Source organism: Macrobrachium rosenbergii, chromosome 7 (genome assembly GCF_040412425.1).
Source record: "Macrobrachium rosenbergii isolate ZJJX-2024 chromosome 7, ASM4041242v1, whole genome shotgun sequence".
Lineage (NCBI taxonomy): Eukaryota > Metazoa > Arthropoda > Malacostraca > Decapoda > Palaemonidae > Macrobrachium > Macrobrachium rosenbergii.
This window is the reverse complement of record NC_089747.1, coordinates 10,020,693-10,040,662: the sequence shown is the minus strand read 5'-3', so window position 1 is coordinate 10,040,662 and position 19,970 is coordinate 10,020,693. Positions and strand designations below refer to the sequence as shown.

The 19,970-nt window shown below is 40.9% G+C and overlaps 1 protein-coding gene across 4 annotated transcripts in view; it reads right to left on the bottom strand.

Annotated features, from left to right (window-relative positions):
• Positions 1–18,936, bottom strand: part of LOC136840108 (inner centromere protein A-like) — a 43,523-nt gene extending 24,587 nt beyond the window's left edge. For 2 of the 4 annotated variants that reach the window (XM_067106500.1, XM_067106502.1), the window contains exons 1-6: positions 18,805–18,936; positions 14,826–14,905; positions 12,770–12,908; positions 8,606–8,712; positions 7,723–7,871; positions 5,097–6,845 (exon numbers count right to left, since the gene is read on the bottom strand). In XM_067106500.1, coding sequence (XP_066962601.1) covers positions 5,097–6,845; positions 7,723–7,871; positions 8,606–8,712; positions 12,770–12,908; positions 14,826–14,905; position 18,805 — 2,225 coding nt within the window. In that variant the 5' untranslated portion in view covers positions 18,806–18,936. Of the gene's footprint in view, positions 1–5,096; positions 6,846–7,722; positions 7,872–8,605; positions 8,713–12,769; positions 12,909–14,825; positions 14,906–18,782 lie in introns of all 4 variants that reach the window. The other 2 variants (XM_067106503.1, XM_067106501.1) reach the window with 2 other exon arrangements.
• Positions 18,937–19,970: the final 1,034 nt, after the last annotated feature.

The following is a 19,970-nucleotide window of genomic DNA, read 5'->3' as shown; positions in this document are numbered from 1 at the left end:
AATTTGCTAACATTGAATCAATGTTGTTGAACCTTACTTGACAAAAGAGCTGCTACGGGTAGATACTGCCTCTGGTTGGAGCTCATCTTATCCAGTAGAGGCGAGGCAGTAAGGCCTTGAGGGCCTACTACTACAGTGGGTGCTTTGTAGTGATGGATTAAATTCCGAGGGCTAGCAAAGTACAAGATGCCCCTGCCCAGGGTGCAGTACCACACACAATAACCAGAGTAAATAGTCACCATAACCACTTAAAAACACCAATACCCAACAATAACCAAAATACTGGAGGGTACTCCAAGTACATAGTACTCTCAGGCTCTCAAAAACTCAGCACCCTAAGCCGCATAAAATGGACCCAAGGTTCTGCATTGATCGTAAGTCGTCTTGATATCCCTTAAATAATGTGATGCAAACACCGACTTGCACTTCCAAGACGTCACTTGTACAACTGACATAAGGGATAGATTGTGCTTAAATGCCAAAGTCATAGCGACTGCTCTTATCTCATGGGGTTTTACCTTTAAAGATGAGAGTGAGTCTTCGTTCACCATGGAATGTGCTTTGGAAATCAGATCCCTCAGAAAAAGTGCCAGGGCATTCTTAGACAGGGGTCTAGAAGAAAGTCCGCTATCTCTGCTACAGAGGTTTCAGAAGAGGACACATTATTTTGTTTACACCAGGGCCTGAAGATGGACCATTTTGCCTGGTAGACATTATTTGAAGACTGTCTTCTACACTTGGCAATTGCGTCTGCAGCCGCTCTTGAAAAGCCCTTCTTTCGGAGCAGTCGCCTAACAGTTTGAACCCTGTTAGGACCAGAGAAGACAGGTTTTGGTGGAACTGACGGAAGTGAGGTTGCCTGAGAAATTGTTGCTTCTGTGGCAGCAGTCTCAGGTAGTCTGTAAGAAGTCCCAGAAGATCTGGCAACCACTTTTTTGTTGGCCAGAAGGGGGCTATCAAGATCATGGATAGGTTTTGATGAGACCGGAATTTGTTGATGACTTGCCTCACTAACCCAAATGGGGGAAAAGCACACAGATCTTTGTTGGACCAATCCTGCAACACTTCATTGGTCACCCATGCCAAGGGATCTGGAACTGGTGAGCAGAAGAGAGGAAGTTGGTGATGGTCCCTTGCCGCTTCATACAGGGAGAAAGAGTGGGTTCCTCCTTTTTCTTGATGTACGCCAGTGCCGTCGTGTTGTCTGAATGTACTGCTACTGTCCTCCCCCGTATTTCTGAAGCGGAGCACTGTAGGCCCAGAAATATTGCCTGTAGTTCCTTCACGTTGATGTGCCAGTTTTGCTGTTCCTGGAACCAGGTTCCTGACACTTCTTTTAACCCCAAAAGAGCTCCCCAACCTAGGTTCGGCAGTTCTGAAAAGAACTCTAGGCTGGGGTTCAGAGGATGAAGAGACTTCCCTTCTGATAGCCTCTTCCTGGAATTCAACCAAGGAAGATCCTCCTTGATTTCCATCGTTATCGGGAACAAGAATGAGTCCGGAAACATTTTCCTGTTCCAGCTGACCTCCCTTGGGCTACTGGTACGCCTCCTCCCAGGTAGTGGGGAGTATGGCAGGGACCGGCGCCTGGTAGAATCAGCGGGACGAGCAGCCGCCTCCTCCATTGACACTGATGCACGTAACTGGACCACTGTACTCACTGCTAGATTTAAACGTTGCTCAAACTTATTCTCAAGGATGGCGCCAGATGCATGAGAGGTGGTGCTGTGAGCTCTATATGAAGTGGAGCTCTGGCACTACAGGGCACTACTGAAGGTTCGGGCGCTATTAGGCGCTCGGGCACTTAACGGGAGCTATGGAAGTGGACAAAAAGAATGCTCATACATTGATGATCAGCTTGGCACCCAAAACTGGCGATCCACCACCAGAAGATCAGGAGACACCCAGGAGACAAAAGCACAAAGCTGTGCCATTAGAAATAAGGTGTGGGCTATACTCCTGCTCCCCGAGAAGCTCACAGGAGAGCGGAGAAGAGCGAAGATCATCAGAAAAAATGCCTCCTCAACGGCTGCTATTCACTGGAAAAAACACCATCTGCGTTTTTCTACACTGGACTATAACTAGAAAAAAGGACATTTCTATGGACATCTTTCCCATGGCTGTCCATCGACACCTGCTGACAGCAGGTTTGACTGAGGGGCAGCTATCCAGGGGCAAAACCCCATCAGGCTCCCATGGACTGACAGTATACCTCCTCCCAGGTGTAGGGGAGTCTGGCAGGGACTGGTTAAGGAGAGCTGATAGGGCCAGATAGCCACCACCTCCACTACACCTCCAGAAAGACGCCTTTCCAGGCTGTCTGTCGATACCTAGGGCCAGCAACAGGCTCGACTGAGGGGGCGAATACCCGTGTGTAACCCCCCGACCTCCCTTGGACTTCCAGTATGTCTCCTCCCCAGTTATATGAGAATATGACAGGGACCTTTGTCTAGGAGAATCGAGGAATGAGTAGACACCTCCTCCACTGTGCAACACTTCACTATCCGTTAACCTAAAACAAGACTGGCAATGGCATGAGAAGGAAGTGAGGGAGCCAGGTGTGGGAGCAAGTGGATAAACTGGGCAGGAAGGTTAGCAGTAGGAGAGAGATGGCTCAGATGGCACCAGGATACCAGTAACTAGCGCCAAGGCGCCAGAGAGTGAGCCCCGAGTGCCTGGTGCCCAAAAGCTGGCACCGAGCGTTCTGCAGTTGGCAGCCGTCGAGCCAGTAGAAAAAGATACGTCTTGTCCAAGGGGGAGAATAGGAGGGCCGATCTCTGAGACGGAGTGACGCCTTTTGAAGTAAAGGAGCACCAAAGGTCCCTCTTAAGAATACCCGTGGCGTACAGACTGGCTAACTCCTGTGTACTATCGCGAATGCCTCTGTCAATACAGGAAAGTACTCCCAAGAGATCTGACGAGATCTTTTGAGGTAACAAAGAACACTCTCCAAGTTTGCGTGCCAGAGCGCCCACTGCCCAGTCAAGGAAGCTCATCACTTCAAACACCTTAAAAATATTTTTAAGAAGGTGCGCAAGTTCCGAGGCCGAGAACCTAATTTTGGCTGAGGAAAAAGCTTATCTCCTAGTTGAGTCAATAAGGCTGGAGAAGTCTCCTTGAGAGGAGGCAGAGACTCCCAGGGAAGGAGCTTCTCCAGTTGCATAAAACCTGTAGCTCGACCTGGACAATTTGGAAGGAGGGAAACAAAAACTGCTTTGCCTTGTTCCCTCTTTTCTGAAAACCAATCTTCTACTTCCTCCAGTGCCTTCCTTGCTGAAGAGGAAAGAACTATCTTCAGTAATTTCAAAGGACCAACTGAGGGGGCTTCCATAAAGAAAGACGAAGCAGGAACAGAGGGAACAGCTGGCGTGAAGAAGCTTGGATAGGTTGCTAGCAGGAACCTCCACAGCACAGAGTATGCCAATGAAGGTACATCTTGATCAGGAACAACCTCTTCCTCAGAAGAGACAGGAGAAAGGGATAAGTCCACTGTTGTCTGAGCTGTAGCGGGAGCCTTCTGAAGCAAACTAAGAATATTATCCAGTCTGCTGTGAATCGGGTCAACTGCAGGAGGAACAATGTCCGAAACAACACTACTAAGAAGCGTGGAGGAGCGGGCGCCAATGGGCGCTCGAGAGGTGCTGTAGTGATGGGAGCCAGTGACGAAACCTGTTGGTGAACGGGCACCAGTGGGCGCTCAATCGCAAACGGGGGCTTGGGCGCTTTGATGTTAGTTGCTGGCTGCTCGGGCACTGATTGCAGAGACGAAAGTGCTGGGTGTGCAACTCCTGATGCAGTAGCTCCTTTATACGACGAAGAACGTCTCTGTGCCACAAGGCGCCTCGGCGCCAATTTACAAGTGTCGTCAGAAGAAGCAGAAGAGAATTGTTTGGGGCTATCCCAATGACTACATGATGGGTGCACTGAAGCCTTGCCCTTCTCGCAAGGAACAGGGGAAGAAACTTCAAACTCCACTGCATGCCACTTCAGCAGGGGTGGCTTGTCCGCATAGCACCGCGCACGTCTGGGACTCAAATCCTCAGAGCTAGAGGACATACAATGAGCGCTCACTTGACGGCCTTTCCAACAGCCTTTGGTTGCAGTCTGGGATTCATCAGTAGACTGAACCGAGGGGGCGACTGTTCGGGGGCAGACCCCACCGACCTCCCTTAGGTTGCCAGTTTGACTCCTCACAGGTGCTGGGGAGTATGTCAGGGACCTTGGCCTAGGAGAATCGGCAGGCTGAACAGCCACCTCCTCCACAACCACTGCACTTGCACTGGGCACCTATTAACTCGAAGTGAGTGTTGATTTTCAACTCCAGACTGACAATGGTGTTAGGGTTGGAAATGTGACAGCCAGGTAAAGGAGAGGGTTGCACAGGTGGAGATGGAATGGGATCGGAAGAAATTACAGGAGCAATTGCATCCAACTTAGCTGATGAATCTTGACTAGCTAAAGCTTTACTAGATTCCCTAGCCATAGCTTTCCTCTTCCTATCTCTAGCTAGTTCCTTGATATGTGCATCTAAAGTCTTCCATTTCTTAATATCCCAGTCATTACACTCCCCACAACGTAAATTTACTGAACATGTTTGTCCCCTACATGGAATACAAACAATGTGCGAGTTGTAAGACTCTTTAGTTAGTCTAGTATTGAAGCCTTTGCTGCAATACCTAATGCTAGCACTACTAGTGTCAGACATCCTAGAAAAGTCTAATAAAAGTCAAAAAAACGGGCAGAGTTGTTAATCGATAATCAAAATTCGCCTAACACTATGTTAATTATGCCGAGAGGCTATGAAATTAAATACTTCACCAATTGAAGATAAGTCAAACAACCAGCAAAGTATAAATTCCAAAATTCAAGCTGCTGCCAACCACAGCTGGCAGAAACAAATTGAAGCTCTTTGCTATGTTGTACCTTCTCTTACACCCGAAAGTGGGCAGGGCATGTCACCACAACCATAACAAACTAGCGGACCCACAATTTCAAAATTTTGAGCTGCCGGTTAAAAGAAACTGATATGTAATTACTGGGTAAGTTACTTATATAAAAATGCAAAACTAACAACCAAAATGTAATGCTGGTCTTACCTGTTATTTGGACGAGGCGAAAATCGCAAAGGACTGGCTACTCTAGATACGATCTGCTTAGATTTTGGCGTTCCACTCTCTGACTTCGGTGAACAGCATTCTCGTTGGAAATCCAGCTTGGAAGCAGGAGATCTACAATTTTTAAAATTAAATGCAGAATCCTTTTTAGGGGTCTCTTTTGAAACAGGAACCTGTCTAATTTTAGAGCGTGTTAAACGCTGATTTGTAGTGCTTTTAGCTTCTATTGGTTTTAATAAAGATTTCTCATCATCAGAAGAGGTTAAAATTCTTGTGGTAGCCTGGTATTTTTGAATAAGTCTAACAGCCTTTGACCCAGGACTACAAGGATAATTGTTTGCCTGAACAGAATCAGATAAGCAAGCAGAATTTTCTTTATCAGATTCGCTACCCTTCTCCTCCTCAAACTTCTTCCGTTTTGTTCTTGTTGATCGCGAAGGTTGATTAATTTCTTGTTCTGCTTGCCGCTTCTTTGTTCGAGTAGATCTTGAACTGGAATCTGACATTTCATTTTCACTCTGTATTAATGTATCTCCAGCACTCTCAGTCTTTGACAATTCTTCCATTTTCTTTTTAGTGCGTGTTGACCGTGGTTTTGATTCTTCAATCTCCACTCCCTCTGAATTATACTCTGCCATTTGTTTTTTCTTAGTGCGTGTTGATCTCATCTTTGGAGCTTCAGGGGGAATAAATGAATCTGTAGGTTGTGAAGCAGTATTTCCCTCTATAAATTCAGTGTCAGATGAAGAATGTTCACTAGTTGCTTTCAAGCTAGTATTGGGAGGTTCAAAACAAGTAGTGGTAGAAGAATCATCTTGGTTCCTCTTAGTTCGGGTGGATCGTGCTTTGGGGATTTCTGGGGATGGCAATATATCTGCATTACATTTTGCAGAAGTGTTTTCTTCTGTAAATTCAGTGTCAGAAGACTCATCTTGGTTCCTCTTAGTTCGGGTGGATCGTACCTTGGGGATTTCTGGGGGTGGGAGCATATCTTCAATATATTGTTTGTTAACCTTTTCAGAATTTTGATTCTGAGGATTTAAGCATGTGACTATATTTACCCCACTGTCACTCTCATCTGTGTCTGTCTTGGACTCAATACGCTGTTTAGTGCGTGTTGTTCTGGGTTTTGGAACTGGAAGGCTTTGGGAACTTACTTCAGTTTTCTGTTTTGTGTGAGCTGGATGGCTTTTTGGAACAGGTTCTGACTGAGAGCCCAAGTCATCCTTTTCACTGCTCACTTCAAATATTTCTAAATCATTAACAGTTTTAGATAAAATTATGTTATCATTCCTACTCTGAGAAGTATTACGTGCTTCTATAACACTCTTTCTTTTCAAAATCGGCTCCTCATGGCATTCCTCTATTCCGCTGTCTCTGGTCTGTGTTGAGGTCAACGATACTGAATTTTTCTTTGGGCTACTTTGATTGTCCTCTGAACTTCTAAATTTCTCATCTTTGTCAAGTTCAGTAATTTCATTTTTTTCTACTTTTAGAGAGACTATATCAGCTTTATCATTTTCATCAGATGAAGTGTACATCAGTTTTTTCCCTATGCCACTGCTTCTTCTATTGCATGTGCTCAGTTTTTTTGGTGTTTCTTCATTTCCTGAGCTCTTGCTATTCAACAAGCTTTCTTTCTTTAAATCTTCTGTGTATGCCCCAGAATTAAGCAATACATCTGGATCTTGTTTTCCAATAGTTTCATCCACCTTTGCTGCTACAGTACACCTGTTTAGAAACAAAACCATAAACAATTAGGCAACAAAAATAAAATTTTTTTTATCATTTCTATTTCATAAATACTCATACCTGTTTGAATACTGCCCTTATATATAGGGTGCTTAATTCTTGGCAGTACTGAATTCAAGGCTTTTTGTACAATGACCAATTCCTTATCTTTCAATTCCTTTCTTTAATGCAAAGTATTTTTTCCATTCTTTTTCTAAAAACACCAATGAACCCAGGGGAGAGTTCCTCCTCTAACAAACTACCTCCATACATCATTTAGGTCACCTCTTTCCATGTTTACTTGATAAAAATTGGTAATCACTAGGATTAAATGATGCTATGATTATTTTTTTCATATATTGCCCTCTTTGAAATCTTCCTGGCCCAGATTTTCTTTGCTCTTAAAACCTATCTTCTTCTAAAAGGCAAGTTCATTGTGTTTGTGTAGTACACCCATTTTACAGTAGGCCTACTGTAATCCATAAAGTTTCGTCTGAAGAACTTATAATGAAAATCATTACAGCATAGCTTTGAAAATAGAACTGTTCAAAATCCCCTCAATGAACAGAAAGATGATCATAGCAATGCATGATCAACCCTGTGCCTGCTTTTGCTGCCATTATTTTTTTTTTCATACTCTCTGCTTGCCTGATCCTGTAATTGATGACGTGGCACAAGCTGGCACCAGTTGTAATGTACAAGTAAACTTAAAGCCCAGAACCAAGTAACTGGTTAAGTAAACCTGCATAAATGAGTTAACCAGCCTCAAAAGTACTATATACTGTAACCCCCCACCCCCACAACAAAAATCCATATTTAAACTTATAAGAGCATTGTATACTGAAAATTTTGATAAAAGTAATAAACCGTTACTTACTTTTCATCTTCACCAAAATTTTTGGATTTTCCTATTTGTCTTGTGGGTCTTGTCTTTTTGACTGTTTGGATCTCTTCAGGGGTAGACGGGCGTCTTAACTTACGTTTTGTGCTTTCCTTAAAACTCTTTGTTACTCTTTCCTGTGCAATCTGATATAAAGAAAGTCAGATCGAACATAAGTCATTACCAATAAACTATAATCCTATGAGAGAAGCAAGCCTCCAACACTTTCAAGTTTCAACTAGATGTGTGAAGATACCCCTGCATGTTTCACTCTTTCAAAGGAGAAACACAATTGTAATGAATGATCAAATTTGCAAAATCTGGTGGTCTAATGTTAAATTCTTCACTGATTAAATACACTACACAACTACCAAACACAACAATGATCTAAACAGAAAATACCTCTTAATTATTCTAAAACTAAAAGCCTACTTTACACATACTTGTACAAAAAGCAGTACAGCATGCACAAGTTAAATGCAGTTGTTTGCTGTTCGCTTTCTTTTTAGAAGTATTACACTCCAACCAGTTACTGGTAGACATAACACAGAATGAAATCAAATTTACCAGTCTGCTTGAACCTGATTTTCCTTGCACATGACACCTACAGTATTTAAAGTATACAACTACCTGAGAAAAACAATGAAGGAATGCCCCCCATCGCTAATAACAATTTCCTTCTAACATTTGAAAATTCTGCAAACTGAATTAATAATGGGGCTACTTGATATCATTAACTGCAGGGTAAAACCACATACAGCTTAAGTGTTTGGCATTACTTAAGAAATCTTCATATATATAAATATTTCAACATTGGCATTACTTAAAAAATCTTCACATAAATATTTCTACAAAGACAAATAACTACTTTGTCACTAACCCTTGAAGCCATTCTCCCTTGCCTCGGTGGAGGGCACTCTGGGCTGGGACCTTCAGACTGACAGATACTTCCTGTCTGTGACCTTTTACTTGAAGATGCTTCATCATCTGCAAAAGCAAGTAAACTGTCATCATGATCTGAAATGGGGACCCTTATGCAACACAATATAACTTGCCCTTTAACATTCTCATATTCTTTTATAATGAGTTTTCTCCAATTATTAACTGGAATATATCTGTGAGAAGTCTACAAGCTAACAAATCTAATTTACATATCCAAATTAAAATGCACTTCAAATGTATATATACAGTACAAAATGGCACTGAAGACAAAAAAATTATAAATAATTTACAAGAAAATTAATGTTGAATAAAAAAATTGGAAACTGGATGTAGATAACTTCATAAAAACATAGCAAATTTTTAGAGTAATTTGTGCTTTTCCTAACATACAAACCTGAAGGTCTTTACACAGGATTTAGTTTGCGGACTGCAACTGCAAGGTCATTTAAATTTAATACATGGTCATTAGCTACTGCTGGTAGGGGGGAAGCCCTGCCCACACGTCGGTCTCCACTCCACTTTGCCTTTTGGTTCATGTTGCAGAATAAGGGGTTGCGGAAGTGGGCCGTAAATGTAAGACCTTCAGGTTTGTATGTTAGGAAAAATACAAATTACTTTACAAATCTGCTATTTGTTCCTACACAAATACAAACCTTCAGTCTTTACATAGGAGGCCTACCTACTGAAGGGTGGAGTTTGGGTAAATCTCTGAACCAACTGGAACTTCTACACACTGGAATACCTTAATGGTCATGAAGAGCTGAGGAAGGAATCCCACACCTTCAGCATGTTGAATATACGGGATATTACAACCGCTAAACTTCTAGGCATGAAGTAATGAGTTTGCATCATTATTTCAATAAAGGGTTGAAAGAATCCAAAGTGTCAGAGACAATAAAACTGCTAATAAAACCAACAGGTTTGTTTCATTGTCAATCCCTCTATTCCCTTGTCTAGAGAGGGGGGGACCTGCATCTAGCAACCTACAAAAGATGAAAGACAGGGTGCTCAGTTATCTAGATTCACCTACATGACCCACCCATCCAGCATGTGACGGCTCGCTACCTGCCTCTCTGCCCTATGAGAAAGGCTAAAGAAAAAAGGGAAACCAGTCACTCACACACATTCTCTCGCTCACCGTTCACCTTAGGTGAGGTGCTACACCTGGGGCAACGTCCCGGGTAAAATATGCACGAATGTGGTCTGGCGGGACCACACCCTCACTCATAATACCTGTTGAACCAACAGGTTCTTCCACCTTAGGTGCAGGTGCTACATGAAGCCAGAAAAAGATCATGTTCTTGGATGTTATCTTCTCAAAAGCACAGAGACCACCAGCAAGGACAAGAGATCTACCCCGTTCAACTGAAACGACCTGGCCAAGGGCAGCTCTATGGCCCTTGATGGCTGCAACTGAGAGAAGCTTCTCTTGGCAGGGATACACGAGAAAATACACTGCCTGCTGAAGAGCAGCTCTGACCGGAGTTATGCTGTTGACAACAACTTATGCCCATTTTGTACCACTGGAAAACAGACGTCACCTTCTGCAGTAAAAAGTCTCTAAAGACACTGAATAGTTTCCAAATTCCTCCACTGGTGATACCTCTCTACATTCTTTTGGTTGTATGGGGAATCTCTCTTGTCTCCAGATCACCAGAACCACTCAATGTGAGGCCATTAGGAGCTGCCACCAGGGTCATCTTGAGATTTGGGGTGATCATGACCCTGTTGATCACCCAATGAATCAGACCAGGCGTAAGCCTCCATGTTATCCCATGGGTGCTGGAACGAGTCTTCTGTCGCCGTCCATGGGTCTGGTAAAAATGCAAAACACTGGTAACTTTATGCTGTACCAGGTTGAAAACAGGACTATCATAAGAAGGCTCCAAAGATTGAACAACCTCTCCACTATGTCTTTGTGTAGGGACCACTCTGTCCCTATCACCTAACCCTGGTGACTGAGCGTGTCTGCTGCTACATTCCAGGACCCCAGAATGTACCTGACTGACAGCTCTACCGAGTGCACTACCACCCACTCGTGTAGCTGGAAGGAAACTAGCCCCCATGCTTGTTGACTTATGCCACTACAGTGGTTTTGTTGCTCATCAACACCATAGAGTGCCCCATTACTTGTTCTTGAAACTCCAGAAGGGCTAAAAATGCCACCTTGAGTTCCAGCACGTTGATATGGAGGTCTCTGTCGTTCCAGTCCCACACACCTGAAACCAGCAAATCCTCCAGGCATACACCCCATCCCTCAGTCAGTGTCTGAAAACAAAAGCCTCTCAGAAGGGGGAGTGCCTAACTGCGCACCTATTAAGAGGTTTCTGTCATCTAACCACTAATCTAGGTCTTTCTTTACTTCCTCCAAGAGAGGAACTGGAAAGAAAGGAGGGTTCTTTGCCAGGGACCAAAGCTCCTTCATCCTCCAGTGAAAGGGAGTGTAGGTGAACGAGAATGACCTCCCACAGCCGAGCAGGTTGTTCCTATTGAGAAAGGAACTTCTGCACTGCCTCTCTGAACCTGCTGATATGTGAGTTCGAAGGAAAGACTTGCTGCTGCTATATCTATCAGCATACCCAGATACTTTACCCTCTACTTGGGCGTGAGATCTGACTTCTTGAAGTTGATCGCTATTCCCAGGTCATGACAAAACTGGAAAAGATGATCTCTGTCCTGAAGCAACTACAGCAAAGAGCTCACCAGGACTAGCCAATCATCCAGGTACCTCAATAGACATCATGTGTGAGTGGGCCCAAGCTGAGACTAAGCTGAACACACAAGTGAACACCTGGGGAGTGGTTGAGAGCAAGAAACAAATGACCCTGAATTGGACACTGTTTCCCCAAGAGTAAAGTGGAGGTACTTGCAGGAAGACCGATGGATGGGTATTTGAAAATATATATACATTCTTCAAATCCAATGAAAGCATGAAGTCACCCTTTCTGATGAAATCAAGTACTGAACGTACCATTTCCATCTTGAACTAGGTCTGGCGAACGAATCGGTTCAGGGGAAAGAGGTCTACGGCCAGCCTCCAGCCGCCTGTCACCTACCCCACCAGGAACAGGAGACTGTAAAATCAAGAGACTGATCCTTCACAACTTCTACAGTACCTCTCTTGAGCATTGCATTCACCTCTTCCCAAAGGGCGAGATCCTACTACAGGCCAGGCACTTAACTCTGGGAACTGACTGGTTTGTTGGTGAGGGGTGGCAGAGACTGGAAGGGTAGTTGGTATCTTACCCAAAGGACATCCACTACCCAGGTCTTGGCCCTGCATCACTGGCATGTTGCCCAATGGCTCAACAGGCACCTCCTATCCATCAGCACTTCTTGCCCTTACCCCGCCTTCCTAGAATGGGCGGAGAGCAACTGGGTAGAAGACTGGTTCTTAACTAATGATTTCTGGTATTCCTCCTGAGCAAGAACAAATTTTTTTTTTTCTGTGGATCAAACTTTTACATAAAAAAATGTCAACCCTCAAAGTAGCATGGGCTTGTACCCTGAGCTCATGGCCCTAACCCAGATACTACCAGCTAGGCCAGCAGCTCATTAATGGGCGGGGACACAACTCCTGGAAGGTATATATCTATCCCAGTTACCTATAAGTGTAATAAAATATTAAAAAAGGTCTAAAAGATGATCTCCTTTCTCGGACATCTATGCCTAGGTCTGCATGAAGTACTGTAATTTTGAAACCTGAACGAAGAGTTGTATGACAATGTAAGACTGACAAACTAACAGCCAACAAGTGGGAAAGGTACAGCAACCCCCTTGTAATTTATCGGTAGAGGACTTACACTCCTATACAGTATTACATAGAATCTTCATAAGCAATACATCTTCAACACTTGTATATAACCAGAATGTATCAAAATCATTAGTTCTGGGCTTGCATACTACCTGTTATGTACAGAAGGAACTCCAATAATAAATGAGGAGAAAATTTGTTTCCTTCATAAACATGCCATTCAAAATTGCCTTGCTTTACAGAAGAGTTATATTCCCATGCAAACATCAGAGTTGGACTCTTACCCAATCTACATAGCAATAATCATTTTATAAAAAAATACAAAATTTTCTCAATTTAACAAATCACCTGAATCGGCAAATTCTTCTACCCTTTTTGGTCGGCCCCTCTTTTTGGCTGCTGGGGTTTTGGGAAGTAACACTTGATGAGAGTGTGCAAAGGACAGTTTTGCAGCTGCTAGAGCTTCCCCAAGCCAAACAAAATGCTCCTGAAATGAAAAAACTTATGTAAATATTGTAATGTTCTCTTGTCTACGGCAAGGTAACAACATGCCTACATTCTACAATGGATTTCTTCACATGATAAAGCATTAAAAACAAATGTAGCCAAAACTCTCTGATGCATGTGAATTTCCTATGTTAGCATACAACCACCCAGTTTTACAACACAAATCATACTTTAGCAAGCAAACCCATTACTTATTCATTCACAGTCCAAATGTCTCAAGAGGTACATTTTTAGTTTTCTGTAAGAGAAAACTATTAAGATGGCTTGGTCTGCCTGCCCTTGGATCTTAAAAACTACCAAGGCTAGAGGACTGCCAATTGGTATGATGATCATCCACCCTCCAATCATCAAACATACCAAACTGCAGCCCTCTAGCCTCAGTAGTTTTTATTTTATTTAAGGTTAGAGTTAGCCATGATTGTGCATCTGGCAACACTACAGGACAGGCCACCACCAGGCTGTGGCTGAAAGTTCATGGGCCATGGCTCATACAGCATTATGCGGTGCACAGAAAACTTGACTGCGCTGAAGTAACTTCAGTGCATTAATTTTTTACAGGACTAACGCAATTCTTTGTAGACATCTGACTTCACTTCCTCTACAGTTTTTGGTCACCATTCAGTTGAAGTAAGAGTAAGCCCTTTCTTATTCTTTTTCTGTTCACGTGGCCAAGTAGCACTCGCCAGATGACTTCCCCCATTCCTCCCACTTGTCATGTCATGTCACCAAACTTGCAAAAGCTAGGTGTGACCATTCATACATAGACACCTTTGACCAACTGGCAGATAGTAAGTATTCTCACTATTTATTTTGGTTCTTAGGTAAGTTTAAGTGTTCAGTGTCAAATCTGCTTTATCCCTTTTCCCAAGATGAAAAGTCTCCTGCTTTCCCAAATAAGTATCATTACAATCATCATTAAACTGGGCTTTTGTCTTTAATATGATAGTTCAACAAACAAAGCTAAATTCATCTGTCAATCACAGTAATAAAATGATTTGAAAGAACAGGCTCAACTTCCTCATAAAACTTACACAGATTTCAATGTGAAAGATTGTGCAAAATCCCCTTCCAGTCTGCTGGAGAATTTATATACAGTACCATACATCTTCTTAAAGGAGTACAACACATCAGTCACAAATTGCTCAGTTTTAATTACTGAAGTACATTAGAAGCACATGCAGAACTCACTCATTCAAGATTATTCTCTATCTCAACCAGTATAAAAAAAGCTTCAAAATGCTTAAAAAAGTTAATAATAAAATAAGCATGAACACTAATATAAATATAGTCCACATGTAACATAATGAAATGATGGGTAAAAACTAGTCAGCATGACAGACCTGACACCAAGAAAGACAAAACACTCTCCAAGATGGCCTCTTCAACCGAAGGAAGGGCAGTAGTTAGGATTTTGAAAACGATGATCAAAGCTAAACGTAAGAGAAAACATTAAGGGTAAGGTAATGTTTTGGTTTATCAAAACATTACCTTATCCTTACCGCATTACACAAGACAAGAGAGTACTGGTTAGATTTTTGAGTAACCTAGAAGGAATGCTTTCCATAGATTGTCTCTCTTCTCAAGTATATATATTCCATGCTGTTGTGTTTGAGGAAAGAAAACATGTAAGAATAAGTTAGACTATTCAGTGTAAATACAGGTAAAGGAAAAAGATTGTTACCTAGAGACGGGTTCAACACCAGACTGTCTGGTCAATCATTGAAGGATGTTTTATCTCTTGCAATACTGTATAACCTCAACTGGTAGTATGAACCTTGGCCAGCATACTGTCTAATAAAATAAAACCTTCTCTCAATCAAGATTACTAATTTCTAAAGCAAAACTACAATGGGTTGTACACTAAAGCCACAGCCACATGATACACATTGGACCTTACCTCAAACTGTTCTGATGCTGCTTCATATTTTTCTTTACACTGAAGAAATAATTCGTAAAAATGGTCATTGTCCTTCATCACTGAAAAGAAATACCAGTAAAGTGTTTTGAAACCCTGGATGGTCAAAGTAACAGTAGTGGCACAAGAAATATAAAATACAAAAATTTTAAACATTGATGATTCACATATTTATTTTCTTCCAAATTGACCAAGACAATAGTTATTCAATCTAAAGTAGTTACTAGTACTTGCTAATGGTGGGCTGGTTAGTGGAACTGTTCTGAAGGGCATCTTCCTTCTGCTTTCTTAACCTAATTGCAAATGCTTGTCAGAGAAAACAAGGTGGATTAGCCGAACAATACTTAATATTTTAAACGGCTTTGAACATTTATGATATTTATAAGAGGTACAAAAATTCAAAATCATTAGATATTTAAAAGCCAAATAACTACTGACATTGATATACTGTACAGTATATGCATTCAGTACACAGTATTTAATTGTTTTGCCTTCAGTGGTAAATTATGAGTAATTTGAAGATTGGTCCATTCACTTAATTTAAAAAATAAACAAATAAGCAGCCCTCTCATTGCTGCCAGCACCCAATAAAATTGTAAGGCTGGAAATTGATAGCTATTATAGCATTTTCAATGTAAACTGATATAAAAACTACCTCTACAACCAAATCACTTCCTGGACTCTGAGAATGTGTCAGTAGTTTGATCTTTCGTTAATTACCTATATTGTTCATTGCAAACCCTTCTTATTATATCCTGAATCCACACTGCCAATTACTGTCTAGTCTGTTACATGATATAGTCCACAGGTTCTACCCTGAAAGCATACTATAAACCCATCCCAACATTGTATCAAAATTCCAAGCCATGAATTCTACATCCAAAAAGAGACATGTTTTCCCATTTGATCCTGTGGTCTGCTTTAGTCATATTACCATTACATAATTTACTCATGGGGCTGACCAAAAGCATTTGTTCACAATAAACATATTAATCTTATTTAACAAATTACAATATCTTAAAAGTTAATAAATTGGTACCTTAAAATTTTTGAAGATTCTGAATTCCATTCATTCCAATTATTAAAGTACCAATATTATTTTGCATTTAAACATTATTATGGTTTACTGAAAAACTGACAGGTAATTAAAATAACTAATCATATTCACCAGGCCTATTTCAGCATAATTCTTAAAATTTTGCTACACTGACATTGACTAAGTTGTTCTGTAAATAGTTACCATATGATATAGCCTACAGTACATGATTGACAGATACTGTAACCTGTTGAGGAACTGGTCATGATAGTTTTGGTGGTACAATAATCTTACACTATAAATCTTATGGCTATTCACAGCATTTAATACTTTCAACACCATAAACAATTTCCCAAATGTTGATACAGAACTGATACCATTCACTGTATCAACAGATATCAATGTGCTAAGTCGGCCTATACCAACAAAAATATTGTTTTTTTTTTTGTTTTGTTTAATTCTCAAAGCTAAAATCATGATACAGCATCGTGAATGCATAACAATTAATTATAAAAATGCAAGGGTATTCCATACTGTGACAAATGTTCTAGCTCTGCCAGGTTGATCAACTCCCCACACAGTTCCTAGACTCTTTCTCTGGCAGTCTTTCATCAAAATTATTTAGAAATGATTCTAAACACATATCTAATTAAAAAATATTCATATATTTTCAAATAAAAAAATTAATGCCTCTGACTTGATCAGCTTTTATTGTACTCTTTTTCGAGTAGGCTAGCCTAGACTAACCAAACACCATTGGCCATATTTTTGACAAAGTTTATTGCTGGTACCAGGTATAGTACCATGTACCTTAAGTAAAAAACAAATCCTATGTAGTGACAAACTAGACACTGACCTAGGGTACTGCTAAATTCAACTGGCTAGGATAGCCTCCCCTAGCTAGAGTGCTTAGTCCTTGAACTAAAGATGTTAGGGTAAAACTGAATGCGACTGCCGCACCCTAAGGTTCGGTAACTACCAGTTTACATGCAAAATGGGTGCTGTATTCAGTACCAGCCCCTTGGGGATGAATGTAAAAACATAAACAAAAGATGATAAAAACCGTATATCTTATAAAAAAAAAAAAAAAAAAAAAACTTGACTCAACTGGCAGGAACCAGCTGCGGTAATAGGCTGGTCTTGTTTGTGCAGCCAAGGCTACACAACCTTCAAATCTTGCACGTAAAACTGGTAGTTACTGACCCGGAGGGCAGCAATGGTAGCCAGTGTTCAATTTTACCCTTTTAGCTTTGGCAAATTCTGAACCCTATAGCCTAGATAAAATAGTTGGAAGTTCTAAGGAAGAGCTCTGCATGGAGATATTGTTTATTAACGATATTTTTCTCAGTTCCAGGGGTCCTTTATTCCTCATACCATCGACTGTGGAACAATCTCCCTAAGGACGTTATGCAACTGGAACTTCAAAAGTTCAAGCAAAGATGCAATGCATTACTACCCTAATAGGTACTATCCTTGCACATAATACATTTTTATTTAGTTAACTTTTTCTTTTTTAATAAGTGAGATCTCTTCCTTCTGTATTTTCCTTTACCTTCTCTTACTTCTTCCGGTAGATCTAAGTAATAGATGCACGGCGGGTATTTAGCGAGAAATGGCAGTTTCTTATAGCCATTTTGGTTACTTATTTACAATTCAATGTTATTTTTGGGGGGTTGAATGTAATTAACCCCTGAAGTCCACCCAACAGGTTTCCATACGCGATCTTCACAAGACAGAGCACGGGTACGTCTGTTTGGAACGGTTCATATCCCGTCCAGCAAGTGCAATAACTTGTTAACGTAGTGGTACCCCCCGCTCCCCCGCTGGTACTAAACACGGCGAAAGGACATTCCATTTGGCCGACAACAAACAAATGCACCGCCAGTTTCAGAAGCCCTTAAAGTGTAGAAAAAACCAGTTTCCAAGATAATAACAGGCGTGAGCTAATACTTAGAATTACCCTCCTTCCTAATGAATATATTCTTTGGAAGCTTGAATTTCAAGTCAATGGCCCCAGTGGGGTTATTCCATATGAATGGGGTTCTTCTGAATAATAATAATAATAATAATAATAATAATACTAATAATTACAAAATAGTTTCTTTGTGGCCTCTCCTAGGCCTATAATTCTACTGGAGTAAAATTAGGGCCTACACCCTAGCCTAGGCTATGGCTAGACTAAATAAAAAAAATTGCTCAAAGGACACAATGTCCTTGGTAAGGTTAGGTTAAAGGAAAGTTAGGTTAGGATGTACAATAAAACTGACGCTAGCCTACTACCGCAGCCCTATGGCTCAACAACAACCGGTAACATGCAAAAATAGAAGACGGTAAATATGATACTGTACACAGACAAAGGCAAACATTAGCAAGAACCTAAACAGGATGGTAAATATCTCAGTCGGTAATTCACAGCAGTAGGCTAGGCTGCAATTTTAGCCTTACAACATTTTCTACCATAGCCCTGGTCAGGATTTGGGGGGGTGAATACCCAGATCCTGGTTAGGACCCACTACCTCAAAAATGTTGGCTATGGGCTAGAGGATTTTGTATTTAATCTTGTTGAACGGTTTTTTGGAGTTATTTAGTCGATCATACACATCAAAAACAAAATATTTACTTTGTTCTTTAAACTTAGGCCTAAATGCGCAAATCTTCTCAGACTACGGACCTGTCCTGTATATTTCCACGGGAAAATACTTGATTATACGACTTTATGCCTACGTGCTATTATAAATTTGTCCAAAATACTTGGTTATTTAACCAAGGTCCCGTAAGATAACCAGAGGTGCCCTACCTACCGAAGTTCGGCCTAGGCCAGTCTACGTCAATTTAAAATACAACAAAGTCCTTCCATCACTCCATTCTACCAACTAAATAATCGATCACTTTATTCTACACACCTTCAACTTATCAAACACTCACTTGTGGATAAAATTACAAATCCGTGACAACACTAAAACTCCCGAAGAGTATTTAATCGCGCGGCCCCGTCACCCATTAGCACAAAACTACCCAAACAAACATATGATCGGGAGGAATCTCTTTTGAATCGACCAATCACCGCCGGGCTTCAAAAAACGGACCAATCAGCGCGCGAGAAGGGTTCAAGAGACCGCGAGCGCAAACACATTTCTTCTATTTTCGACGACAACTGAACAGAAAGAAGGAAACCATATTTCATATCTTGGATTTTTTTAAAATTTATCTTGTTAAATAGCAGTACCGATCTTTAACACTACAGTAGTCTTTGTTGAGCCATTTCTTATTGAGAATTGACACAGTTATTAAGATAAGTTCCAGTTCTGTTAACCGAATTATAAGCACCAAGATTAATATTACAGTACTGTATCATTAATCGATAAATATAAACGCATATAAAATTTGTCACTAACACACGCGACATTTTATGCCTACTAATAAGACACAAATCCTCTTGAATATCGAATTATGTAGGGTTGGTATCTACCCTAGGCACGATTCTAACATGCCTTTATGGTATCCATTCAGCTATGCATATATATATATATATATATATATATATATATATATATATATATATATATATATATATATATATATATATATATATATATATATATATATATATATATATATATATATATATATATATATATACACACACTTTCCTTTTAACTGGGTGCTATGAAAGTGTGGCTTTGACAAGTAATACGGAGTACGCCAAAGAAAAAACTCTCAGAATGTATCTGCATTATTAAGCGTATGAAGAGCTTGCGGTTCTCGCAGAGCGCCTTCGGCGAAGTGGGACCCGGGAAAAAATGAAGGAAATAAACAGTAACAGCAAAGAATAAGCGCGCGCGCACACACACACACACACACACATACAACTTGATGAACGTATGCAAATGCACCACAAGACAAATAACTGTAATGTGGTAGACATTTACAATATGTGTCCGAGGTTGACAATACAACCGAATCAAATATTTAAACCTGACAAGTGGGACAAAAGAGGAAGGAGCTTTAAACTCGTTAGTGTCTAAGGTCAGTACTCCTATTCTATTTAAAAAATGTTTATATATGCGGAGGGAATCATAGCTTCGTTCTTA